This window comes from Perognathus longimembris, chromosome 17 (genome assembly GCF_023159225.1).
Source record: "Perognathus longimembris pacificus isolate PPM17 chromosome 17, ASM2315922v1, whole genome shotgun sequence".
Classification (NCBI taxonomy): Eukaryota; Metazoa; Chordata; class Mammalia; order Rodentia; family Heteromyidae; genus Perognathus; species Perognathus longimembris.
Window position 1 is genome coordinate 1,800,738 of NC_063177.1, and position 13,697 is coordinate 1,814,434.

Genomic DNA, 13,697 nt, shown 5'->3' on the forward strand with positions numbered 1-13,697 from the left:
TGCCCAATTCTGCGGTAGGTCTTCCCAGATAATAGGTCATAGGATCTGGGTTTGATAAGGATCTTGTCATTTTCCTGAGTGGCAGTGATCCTGCTTGCTCACTGGTCCTGTATTTCTTCTTACAAAATAACTGATATAGAGAAGTGCCTACAGGAAAACAAAAAACAAATGTGGCCCGTGACTACACCTCATAGTCTCAAACTAACTAAATATTTTTTTTTTTTTTTTTTTTTTTGGCCAGTCCTGGGCCTTGGACTCAGGGCCTGAGCACTGTCCCTGGCTTCTTCCCGCTCAAGGCTAGCACTCTGCCATTTGAGCCACAGCGCCGCTTCTGGCCATTTTCTGTATATGTGGTGCTGGGGAATCGAACCTAGGGCCTCGTGTATCCGAGGCAGGCACTCTTGCCACTAGGCTATATCCCCAGCCCCTCAAACTAACTAAATATTGAGAAAAATAAGCACAACACAAAACATGTTCAGAAAGCTAAAACATTTATCAAAATCAAAAGTAATAACAATCACAGGTAGAGCTGCTTTCATTCCAATCCCTCTTTTAGAAAGAGAAAATAGTTAATTTGATGATTTAAAAGCAAGATTTTTTTCCAGAATGAAAATGATCTTATTTGCAATGCACTAAGAAGTATTCTTTCTGGGAATTTTTATTATTATTTCTTTAAAAAAAAGACCATAAGAAGCTATTATTACTATTATTATTATTATTATTATTATTATTGAACTTTGCATGGCTTGGAAACATTTCCCAACTCATGCACTACTCAGTGTCATTCTTTTTTCACAGTTCCATAGGATCTGTGAATTTTTAGATTTTTGTCTCATTGATTTTTTTAAAGTATTCACATTTTGTTCATGTTCAAAAATATTTTAGCATTCTTTAGGGGAGTGGATATGGCTTGGGGAAATTGCTCGTTCTTGTATTTTTGTGGACATTTTGCATCTTTTTATTATTGTTTGTGCCTTTTTATACAGGACGTGATTGAGCAAAGGGGAAAGCCTTTTCTGTTATGAATGGAAAATCTGCCCCTGGGATTTAGTATGTGTTCTGCCTGGTGTCTAGAGTGTAGTTTTCCATAAAATCTCAATGAGATTTGAGGTGACACTGCTCCCTCCTTCTCAGCTTGTCATAGGCCAGCCAGCCTGCCTTCCAAGGGCATGCTCGGCATTGCAAGCAGGCTTGCAAGATGGAATGAATGGTCCTTGAATCCCCAACCTCTTTGGAATCTGTAACCCTTTACACAGTGGTCTTTTCTTGCCATTTGCAAACCAGAGCTGCTCCAGTATCACACAGCATTCTTTCTGTCCTTAAAGGGAGTTCCTTAAAAGTTTTGTAATGTGTCACCTAGTTTATCAGTCTTTTCTTGATTTTTTTTTTGGGGGGGGATATTTGCATACTGCTTAAAATTATGAATAAAAACAACTGTTTTTAGGAATTCGTAGTTCTCTTTCTTGCCTGGAGACATTGACAGCACCTTACCTCACAGCAGGGACTTGTTGGTATTTTAGTCCCAAAGGATTATTTTCTTGGTGTGTGTGTGTGTGTGTGTGTGTGTGTGTGTGTGTGTGTGCACGCATCCACACGTGCATGCATCCACATGTACACTCAAGTGTCGGTATTCGGGCTTAAACTTAAGGCCTCTCTTGTTGGGCTTCTGTGTGAAAAGCTGAAGCTCTACTTGAGACACACCTCCAGCTTTTTGCTGGTTACTTGGAGACAAGAATCTCTCAGATTTGTCTTCCTGGGCTGACTTTGAACCAAGATCCTCAGCAGTCTCCTGAGCAGCTATGATTACAGATGGGAGACATCATCACCTGGCTCTAGTGTTCTTAAAACTAGAGATGTGTTGTTGCTTTTATTTTTGAAGAATAAATTAGCAACGAGTAAAATCCTTGAGTAGCACTTACTTAACCAGACACAACTGATCATGCTATCAGTCTTTCAATCTATCTTCTATCTACCTACCCATGATCTGTCTGTAATGTATCTATCCATATGTCCCTTCATTATCTATCATTTCGTTATAACTATCTCTCCATTCACTTTACAAGAAAAATAAAATAATTATGTAAAAAACAAACAGGCTTCCTGCTACTCAGAACAGGGAAATAGAACACAAAGGTTTCTTGCATATCTCATTGCAATTACACTCCCATACTTACCTACAGAAATATCTGTTCCTTAAGATTTATGCATACCACTTTGCCGAATGCCTTTAGAGTTGCATAATACAACATACCTGTCCTTAAACAAAATTGAATATTATATTGCATGTTTTAGAATTCCCTCTATATTGTGCCATCCTATTTTTCTTCAGTTTGTTTTGTGGGCTAAACATTAGAGCTAAGAATCATCCATGTTGATATTTTGGGATATGGTTGGATTCATTTCATTACATTTCATCTGCACAATTCTATGATGAAATTACATAAGTGCATTAATATTTATCTTTTTTCTTTTTTCTTTTTCTTTTTATTTTTTTTTTTTGGCCAGTCCTGGGCCTTGGACTCAGGGCCTGAGCACTGTCCCTGGCTTCTTCCCGCTCAAGGCTAGCACTCCGCCACTTGAGCCACAGCGCCGCTTCTGGCCGTTTTCTGTATATGTGGTGCTGGGGAATTGAACCTAGGGCCTCGTGTATCCGAGGCAGGCACTCTTGCCACTAGGCTACATCCCCAGCCCCTAATATTTATCTTTTTTCTATATGGGAATATAGAATTCTTTTCTCCGTTTGTCTCTATCAGAGACATTACTGCATATGAGTTTGCCTGTGTGTAGCCCCTTAGGTATGAGGGCTTATCTAGGGTATTTACTTAAAGAGAATTGCCCTATCCAAACTTAGCAGCAATTGCCCAAGTTCTTTCCAAAGCAGCTATACTACTTTACCCTCCTACCACAAGTGGGATAAGTACTTGTTCCTGCTTATTCATGCCAGTAGTCTCAGGCATTTAAATTTTTGCCAGTTTGCTGGGTGTGAAATGACACCTCATTATGGTTTTAATTTGCATTTCCTTGGTTACTTGGAAACTAAACACTTACTTACTTTGTGTTAACTGGCCCGTTGGATTTTTTTCTTCCGTGTGCTGCCTATTGGTTTCTGACTTTCTCTCCTTCTCTCTGTTTTTTTTTTTTTTGTCATTTTTTAATGCACTAGAAGTTAGTTATATGCATGGATATTAATATGAATACATCTAATATTGGACTTATAGGGGTTTATGAATGTTTTTGATGTAGCATATATTTGAGATTTTTTAATCGTTTCATCTCTACTTTGTCTCTTCAAGTCTTTAAAAATAATTTCCCACTCTCAGATCATCAACATTCTCCTCTATTGTTTTCTAACAATGTTTTGGCATTTCAAAATTTTCTGTTTATGTCCCTGGTCTTCCTTGAATTAATCTTTATGTGTATGTTTTGTGTATATTTATGTATGTGTGTACAATGTATACAATATGTGTACATGCTGTTCCTAATTGTTTCACCCCTCTGTAATGAAAAGCTTGCACACTTTTTGAAGTTTTTCCACTCTTCATTATTTCCAACGATTTTTTGAGCTACAGGAATAAGATCAATTTATTAGTAAATTTCAGTTTTCTTTTGGCAGTACTAGTTTTTTTTTTTTTTTTTTTTTGCCACCCCTGGGCCTTGGACTCAGGGCCTGAGCACTGTCCCTGGCTTCTTTTTGCTCATGGCTAGCACTCTGCCACTTGAGCCACAGCGCCACTTGTGGCCGTTTTCTATATATATGTGGTGCTGGGGAATTGAACCTAGGGCTTCATGTATTCGAGGAAAGTGCTCTTGCCACTAGGCCATATATCCCCAACCCCTAGTGTTTTTTTTTTTCAATTAAGATCTTTTATTAGAATAACAAATTTTACATTACAAATATTTTTTTTGTTATCTTGTCCCACATACCCCCCTCCCTCCTCCCCCTTTCCCTCCCCCGCCGGAGGTGTTCAATTCACTTACACCAAACAGTTTTGCAAGTATTGCTTTTGTACTTGTTTGTCTTTTTTTACCCTGTGTCTCTCAATTTTGGTATTCCCTTTCAATTTCCTACTTCCAATACCAGTATACACAATTTCCAATATACTCAGATAAGATTACAGAGATAGTGTAGGTACAACCACAGAAAGGTGATACAAGAACATCATCAATAATAGAAGCTACAGATACACATGGGACGTTGAAAGTAGTTACAACTGTGATATACCAATTGTTTCCATAACATGGAGTTCATTTCACTTAGCATCATCTTATGTGCTCTGCTATGACTTGCCTAAACCTGTACTAATTATTCCCAGTAAGGGAGACCATAGAGTCCATGTTTCTTTGGGTCTGGCTCACTTCACTTAGTATAATTTTTTTCCAAGTTCTTCCATTTCCTTACAAATGGGACAATGTCATTCTTTCTGATAGAGGCATAAAATTCCATTGTGTATATGTACCACATTTTCCTGATCCATTCGTCTACTAAGGGGCATCTGGGTTGGTTCCAGATTCTCGCTATGACAAATTGTGCTGCGATGAACATTGTTGTGCTGGTGGCATTACTGTGATTTTGTTTGTGGTCTTTTGGATAGATACCCAAAAGTGGGGCTGCTGGGTCATAGGGGAGTTCTATATTTAGCCTTTTGAGGAATCTCCATAGGCAGTACTAGTTTTTGAACCCAGGGCCAGAGCTCTACCTCTGATCCATACTTCCAAGCCATTTTTGCTATATTGTAGTAGCACCTCACTTTTTGCTCAAGCTCATGCCTGGACCACGATCTATTTTATGCTTCTCATCATAGCTGTATTGACAGGAATGCCCCATTACACACAGTAATCAAACTCTTAAATAGTACCACAGTACTGTTTTAAATGCTGTATAGTATGAGTTACATATTTAACTCATTTAACATTTAACAACCTTGACAGCCCTACAAAATAGGTACCATTATTGTTTCCTCTTTGTATTTGAGAATCTAATGCACAGAGAGGTTTGAACTGTGTCAACTGAGTTCTACGTAAGAATGGCTTCCAACAGTATGTTGTCTCACCTCCCTAGAAGTAAGTCTGGAAACTCCTAAAAAATTACTCTACTTACTATGCACTTCATGTTTTATGTTGCCTACTTTATTTATTTATTTTTTACTGAGATTTTGTTAGGATATTTTCAGATGCTGGTCTCGTCTGATAAATAATCTGATCTTTGATTCTTTCTTTAAAGTCTTCTGTCTTCTCAGAACAATAAAACTGGTAACATTTTTAAATTACATGTTTTATTACCTTTAAGTAGTTGTACAAAGGGGTTACTATTCAACAAATCAGTTTATAAATACAATGCATCTTGATCCATAGCACCCTTTCCATCATTCTCCCTCCTCCCTCCCCACACACCCTCCCCTCAGTTTTCCAAGTTTCATAGGATATGCATTAAATATTATGAATGATGGCTTTGGAGTTACCCCTTCTATTTTTCCTCTGGGAATCTGTTTCCAGTGCCCTGTGGGTGCTAGCATTAGCTGTTGTGTCCTGTTTTTTTCTCACATGACATTTATCTCTTTGCCATTCACCACCATCTGTGCAATACACTTCTTTTCTTACTCTACTTCCCCAATTTCATTCTCTCTCTCCTCTCTCTCTCTCTCTCTCTCTCTCTCTCTCTCTCTCTCTCTCTCTCTCTCTCTCTCTCTCTCTCTTGGCTACTCCTGGGGCTTGAACTGAGGGCCTGAGCATTGTCCCTGGCTTCCTTTTGCTCAAGACTAGCACTCTGCCAACTTGAGCCACAGCGCCACTCCTGGCCTTTTTTTTTTTTTTTTTCCTATATATGTGGTGCTGAGGAATCGAACCTCGGGCTTCGTGTATATGAGGCAAGCACTCTTGCCACTAGGCCATATTCCCAGCCTGCCCCCTGCCCAGTTTCACTTTCTATCCCTTCTATAGTCTGGATTTGTGACTCCAAGAAAACAATCCTGATTGATTTCTTTCCTCCCTATGGCCATTGACCTAATCTCATAGATGATAAATGTTGATTTTAATAGGGATAACCATTTGGATAGTGTCTCAATTCCTACCCCCCACCCCCAATTTTGCAGCAAATATTTATGGAGAGGCATTCCCTCTGGTCTCTTATCAGAGCCAGCAGCACCAGAAGATCAGCCTCAGACTTCTCTTCTTTAATAATCTCCTTCTTCCTGGGAACATTTGTTCCCAGGTACTCTCCTTCCCTGGTCCTGTCCTTCTACCTTTGGGCTTCTGCTGAGATTTGGGAACGGCATGGAATTTCTGCAGGATATCAAGGCAGATGGGGAAAAGACTGAGTTAGACCAAATCCTTTGCTTTGTAGAGGAATGTCAATGAGGAACTAAGATTACAGGGTTATAACTGGAAGTAGAATTGTCACTTGCTTGCTGCTTCCCACAGATAGGTGTGGCAGGCAGTGTTGGGTTTTTTCAGAAGCCTGTAGTCACTCCTGCTGCTGATGAGGATGGCAGTCTGAATGTGAAGTAACATGGGAAATGCTTACCCTACTGGGGTGCTTCATAAAGCTCTTGCTTCCTTCTACCTACAACTCTGCTGCAATATGAGTGGTTTTGGGGGATTGTAATTTGATTAGTCTCATATTCCTTTGTCATCTGCCACTAGCAGCCAGCAGTGGCTCAGAAGCTACAAGTCAGAGTGAGGTGTGGTTCTTACGTTACAGCTAATGAACTTGGTGATACACATAATTTTCATCCGCATCATCCATGCACCAAGTCTATGCACCATCAAGAAACAGAATAGACATTAACTCCTCTCCCACCTGCATGGGGCTCTACTTCTCCCAGCCATTCACGATATTCCATTCATGATATTCTTGTTTATGCTAAACTTTGGAAGGTATGGAGAAAGTAAATCACTCTAGTCCTTGGCCTCATGTCCAGTTGAAGAGTGACCTACCACCACTTCTCTCACAGTAGTCATAAAAGGTAGTCCTTGGAACAAAGGCCACTTTCTGTATCACCAAAGAACTTGTTAGACCAGAGAATTAGCAGATCTTACCACTGTCCCAGTAGATCACAAATTCTAAGCTGGAGTTGCACATTTGTGCCACCCAAGGGAGTCTGGAGAATGCTCAAGAGAGGACCTTAACTCAAACAAACAAAAGCTGTGTGCATTTTCTGTCTCATCCTCTTGGGAGGCTTTCCCAAAATAAGTCCTTAGAGATGGCTTTTGAAAATATAAAGGTGCCATAGAGAATTCAATGCTCAGTGCCTCTGAGAAGTCCTTTTCATTTTTAATCATTATTTTATGAAGTATTTTGACCACAAAATATTCTTTATTTCCATCTAGTGCTCTTAGTCCTGCCTCATTACCCCACTTCTTTCTTTCCCTGCTTAGAACCTCAGGATTTGGAGCTCAACAACTTGGTGCTTCAACTCTCTCTCTCTCTCTCTAGCTCTCTCTCTCTCTCTCCACACACACACACACACACACACACACACACACACACACACACACACACACACCTATCTTCTCTGTCTGCCTTCCCTTTCTCAATGCTTGTCTATCTCTGTATGTATGTGAGTGTGTACCATTACTAGGGTTTAAATTCAGGGCCTGGGAAGTGTTGCATAGCTTTTTCACTCCCATCTGGTCCTCTACTGCTTGAGCTACAGTTCCACTTCCAGCTTTTTGGTGGTTAATTTGGAGATAAGAGTCTCATGGACTTTCTTGCCTGGGCTGGTTTCAAACCATAATACTCAGATCTCAGTCTCTTGAGTAGCTAGGATTTTAGGCATGAGCACTGAACTTGAATGGTACCACGTTGAACTCTCCTGACCTAACGTTTCCACTAGATGTACTAGGTACACTCTTGGAGAAGAGGCATAGCATTTGTTGGGTCATGGAGGCAGTAATAAGGGAAATGTAAGTCTGGAAGTCAGCTAGTCCTGCATGAGTATCAAGGATGAATCATTATCCAGCTCCGTGAACTTGGGGAACTGGCAATTTTTTGTAAGGTTCTTGTGAGGAAAATGTGAACTCAATGAAGAGTGAATATACAGAATGGAATGACCTTGGTATTGGAGCCAGAGAACCAAATGTGGGAGCTCGCTTACTCTGTCAGCTTGAGCTCTTTGGACTCAGGTTTTCCATCGATAAAACAGAAGATACTAACAATAAACAACTTCTCAGGTAGTATTGATTAAAACATTAAGTAAATAGTGTTGGCAAGGAACAACTATAAACTGCAAAGTACTGTAGAATGTCAACTTCTATATGTCAACAAAAAAAGAAAAAAACAACAACTAAGCCATAACTGTACAAGCACCACTCTTCTCTTTGGCTCACAGTAGATGATCCAGAAACTTCAGTTCCCTTTTGAACAAGCCCCAAAGCACTAGAGCAGTGTTTAGTCCTAAGGGACCTTGTTCCAGCTGACAGATAAGAATAATTTGTAAGTAGCACAGGCTCTGCTTTATGTTCCATCGTCTTCAGTATTGATTTGTTTATCAAAAAATTTTATTTATAAGAACCACAAAAATAAACCAGCTCAAGTTCTGCAGGATGTATCACAGATTCTGCATTAATGAGATCCAAATTTCTGAGGGTTCTGAATTGCTACTTCCTCTTCTTCCTCTTCTGTGATTGGGTGAGGCAGACACCAACTGGGTTGTTACAGAAGAAGAGTGCCCCTCCCTTCCTCCATCAGTAGAGCAACTTCCACAAGTCCTTGGTTCCTTGAGAATGATGCATTTCTCTAGGTACCAGGGTACATGGGCAGCTGTCACATGATTTTGTATTTGGAAAGTAGTTCTTTACTCATGGCTCTAGGTACCTATAGATTATGACCACGCAATTTTATAACAAGAGTATTTCTTAGCCCAGCACATACAGCCCTTGCTTGTAATCCTAGCTACTCATGAGGCTGAGACCTGGAGGACTACTGTTCAAAGCCAGCCCAGGCAGAAAAGTTTGTAAGACTCTGTCCCCAAAAACAACTAACCAAAATCAGGGCTGGAGGTATGGCTCAAGCAGTGTAGCATCTTCTGTTTGCAGGCAAGCTGAGCAAATGAAAATCCCTAAGGCTAGTTTATTTTTGAGCTTCTTACAAATAAAAGTTTTTGATAAACAAATCAATACTAAAGATGATGGAGAATAAAGCAGAGCCTGTGCTATTTACAAACCCTGAGACAAATCAAAAAATAATAAAAACAAGAGTGTTCCTCTGTGGGAAGCTGTATTCCCCAAGGAGTGAAGTAATATGTTTGTGTCAAGTGAAAGTTCTCATGATCCTGGTTGGCTTGGGTGGCTCATGCTCCTAGCTATTCAAAGAGGGAGAGATAAGGAAGAATGTCGTTCAAGGCCAACCTGACCCAAAAGTTCATAAGACTCCATCCTCTGCAATAGCAAGCTGAATGTGCCAGCCTGCACCTGCCATTCCAGCTGTGTGGGGAGCATAAACAGAAGGATCAGTATTTAGGCCAGCCTCAGCATCAGTATGAGGTCCTGTTCAAACAAATGGCTATAAAAAAAGTCTGCAGGCATGATTCAAGTGATAGCACACCTGACTGTAAAGCACAAGGTCCTGAGTTCAAATTCCAGTACTGACAAAAAAAAAACCATCATCATCATCATCATCATCATCATCATCATCTTGATACTCCTGATGCTCTGGACAGCAACTGGTACCACCAGAGACCTTGATGTAAATGTAGATTCATGAGCCCTATCTCACATCTACTAGATTGGGGCTATGCCAATTAGGACCCTTGAGCCCCACCTTACATCTACTGAATTGGGAGGGGAGGGGCTCATGAATGTTCCACCTTACTCTGATATAAGCTCATGCTTGAGATTTGGGCTAAGAAGAAAGCAACTGGGACCAGACTCCACCCTCCAGACAAAGAGAGCTGGAGCTCTAATAATAAATAATATCTAACAAATGCTATTTGAAGCTGCCCAAATAAACTCAACTTATTGAAACTTTTACTGACACCTTCTCTTCTCACCCAAGCATAATGAGTTCTCCTTGATTGTTACACATCAGAAACCCAGAGGACACTTTCACAGTCACCTGTCTGAACTAGACTCCACCCAACTGAATTAGAAGAAATGGAGTTGATATGGGTTTTTATCTTAAGAGCTTCCAGATGGTTCTACTGGGTACCCTAGTTTGAGATCTACTGATCTAGAGTATGCTCTGCTGAGAAAAATGGACTTGGTTTGCATTTGCACTGATCCTGAGATTTTCTGGTAGACATTTATTTTACCCGTTCATATGAGAAAACTTATGTATTCATTGTAGGAAAAAATAACTTGTAAAATACAGAAAAATTGAAAGGAGAAATAAATTAACATTGGAGTTTCAACTATCCAAAGGCAGCTGTCAATATCTTTGTACATTTTCTTTTCATCTTTTCAATGGTTTTTCTAATACCCTGGTTTGAAATTTTACAGAGCTGTTATCATAGTTAATATACCATTTTCTATCCATTTAACTTTGTATTATAAGTCATTCTGTGTATTATTATAATAATGAATACGATTTTTAATACATCCTTGTGGTGACATGAAAAAAGTGACTTTTCTTTATTTTCACTTCAGGATGGCATTTAGGGTGTTCTTTTCTCTTTACAATGCCTGAATTTTAAGCATATTGTGGAGTCCAATGTTGAATGTCAGAAGTGGAATATTAACTTCTTTCTCTTTGAATTTCCTCTCCCATGGTCCTTAACCTGCCCTTCATCATTTTTTCCCCTCTACCCCACAGGTAGATATCTGCCTCTGACCCATGGGGAAATATAGTCTTAGTGCAGAAAGTAAAAAAAAAAAAAAAAGGAAAACACATAAATATTTTTGCCTTCTCTTTAGCTGGAGTCCTCTTAAGTTTCAAGTTGCTAGTCCCCTCTGTGGTGTGTGATTCTCAAACATACACATATGCAAAGAAGCCCCCATCAGGCCCACTCCTTGGTGCTTTGAAAAGGAAGAAAGCAGATATATAACACAAGAAACAAAGAAGGAAGGAAGAACAAGCACAAAAGGTCTCTGACTAAGGGATGGTTCCATGTATGGGTTTTTTTTTTATTGTTATGATTGTCTCAAAACAGTACTCATTCCCTACTTGGAATTTCCCTCTTTTTCTGGGCTAGTAGGATACAATATGATCTCCTTTGCCCATACTGGGTGCAGCCATGAACCACCATTCAGTCCCCATTATCATGAGGGAAACAATTGATTCTCTCGTGTTGCTTTGCTGTGATCTTCTATAGGTTGGGTGTGCCAAATCCAATTTCTATTTTTGATGTTTCAACTCTCAATGGGTTGATTAGGATATAACCCATTATAAGTTGAGGAACATCTATAAAGCAGTTTTCTGGTATACTTTGTGCTCAGTCAGAAATATCCCAAATCAAGCCATTGGTTCCTCTTCCTTCAACATAACATTTTTCTTTGTTGCATGGTAATATATTTACATATATACGATTATGTGCAATGTATATATGTTTATCTATGTATATTATATATAGAGAGAAATATATTCTCAATAATATATGATATATATTATATATTGTTGTTTTTTTGCCTTGATGACTTCAGCCTTCTGGCTTAGCTGTTGATTTGGACACAGGCTCACCATCATGTTGGGTGAGATGGAGCTGCGATTGTCTTGTGTGGTGGATGCGTCAGGTAATTCTGCCCCATCTTCTTGCAGGGCATTATGGGAAGGAGGCTTACCGAAGTGGAGGACCAGATCTCCATAACTTCATCTCATCTGGATTTGTCACATTAGGAAGAGGACACACGAAGGGTACAGTGGAAACCATTTTTTACTAAAGTACAGAGGTTGTGTAGGGAAGCCCGATCTGAACTAGGAAGATGACCTGGAGGCCAGACGCCTCCCCAAGGCAGGAATAAATGAGATGGTTCCATGACAGCTTTACTTGGGGACAGGAATGACTAGGAAATCTCAGGTGTGACTTTAGAGAGTAATAGACTCCCAAGAGACATCCATCATGCTCTACCCATGGCAAGAACCAAATGCAGATATCAGTGGCTCCCCACAGTGTGGGAGCCACGTGCATCATGGTGGGATGTGACAGCATTTGCAAAGTATGTGTTTGCCGGGCCCATTGGCTGTTATTCCCTTCCCATTGAAAAGCCACATGTTATAACCTCATGTCAATGAATGTTCTGTCCTGTGGGTTTCTAAGCCAGTGTGCATGTGGAGAGTTTTTAACCATCCTACATGTTTCTCTGTATAACTCTGTGATGTGGCCACAAAGGTAAAGGTTATGCAGATCTTTCCAGCCACAAGATGAAAGCTAACCTAGTGTTTCTGCTGAGCTGCTTTATGACCTAGCCAGCAGCTTGCAGAGCACCTGCGCAGGGGGATGGAATCCTCCCCAATCCTGTCTTTTGTGTAAGCAGAGTCCTACTAGTGTCGTGAGCATTCTGTCACATCAAGAGTAACTGGATCCCTAACTCCTCTGACTGATCTCCAACCCCCAACACCTGTGTGCTGTTGTTATAGACCACATTTGAACTCTGTTGTCGGGATGAGCACATCCCCGTCTTCCTCGGAAATATGTGTCTGTTCCAAGTGTGGGCAAACAAGGAACTCAGCAATATTTTCTTACATTCCATGCACCTGATTTTTAAATCCCCAATGTGATGTTTGTTCATCCTCTATAGAAAAAAATATGTATCTGTGTATGTATTTTCTGTGTGTCTATTTGTGTCTAAATAAAGTTTATTAAGGATACAGGTGGCATTTGTGGCTACTAAGAATTGCTAAATCCACTTAGGACCAGCTGACTCCAGAAGGGAAAATGGGCTCACAGTTTAACCACTGAAAATTACAGCCATAGACACATTCATGTAGTGTAAAACCTGCACCTGCCAGCCCTCCACTCTCTACTTCATAATAATTACCCATGGCTAGGAAAAAGGTGACCTAAAACTTAGCATCGTGAAACAATAATAAATAATTATTCACTTACTGTTTCTGAGGGTTGGACATTTCGGTTCTCCTGAATGTGCCTCTTGTGAGTTTGTGGTCACAGTGTTGGGTAGGACTGGGTGATCTGAAGGCTTGGCTTGGCTATGGAATCTGCTTCCAAGATGGCAGATACACATGGGACTGACTGTTGATGAGAGGTATCAGTCCTTTACCAGGACATTCTCTCCATGGGCTATTTGAGTGACTTCATGGTACAGTGGTTATGTGTCCTCAGAGCTGGTGATCTAAGGAAGGGAGAGACACAGCCACAATGTCTTTGGTGACTAAGCATACTGGTTGCACACCATCGTTTTGGTAACCTTTTATGGGTTACACAAGTATGTCCTCCTTAGACTTTTGGTAGCTACACTGAGGCCATGATATCAGAAGAGGAGGAGCATGAAAGCAATCTTGGAGGCTAACTTCCAATTACCTACAACACATAGAACAAAGCTACAAATAGGATTGTTTTCAAAGAGAACATGACAACTCTTCCAAAACTTCTCAGCTTCATTCACACCCATATTCCTGTCCCTTGTAGAGATTTTCAACCTGAAGCATTAAAAAAACTCCTCAAAATGCTGTCCTATGACCTTAGCGTCCCAAGTACTTATGATTACAGAAGTGAGCTACGTTGCCTGGCTAGATGAAATATATCCTTGAAAATAGGTTCAAGGAAAAGAATCATAGCAAGTAAGAGTCCAGACAGTGCTGTGGGCAG

The 13,697-nt window shown here is 40.2% G+C and overlaps 1 protein-coding gene across 4 annotated transcripts in view; it reads left to right on the plus strand.

Moving 5' to 3' along the window:
• Positions 1-13,697, plus strand: part of Shisa6 (shisa family member 6) — a 300,596-nt gene that overhangs the window by 127,573 nt on the left and 159,326 nt on the right. For 2 of the 4 annotated variants that reach the window (XM_048366490.1, XM_048366491.1), the window contains exon 3: positions 11,690-11,785. The exons of the other annotated variants lie outside the window; for them this stretch is intronic. In XM_048366490.1, coding sequence (XP_048222447.1) covers positions 11,690-11,785 — 96 coding nt within the window. The remainder of the gene's footprint in view (positions 1-11,689; positions 11,786-13,697) is intronic. 4 annotated transcript variants of the gene reach the window in all.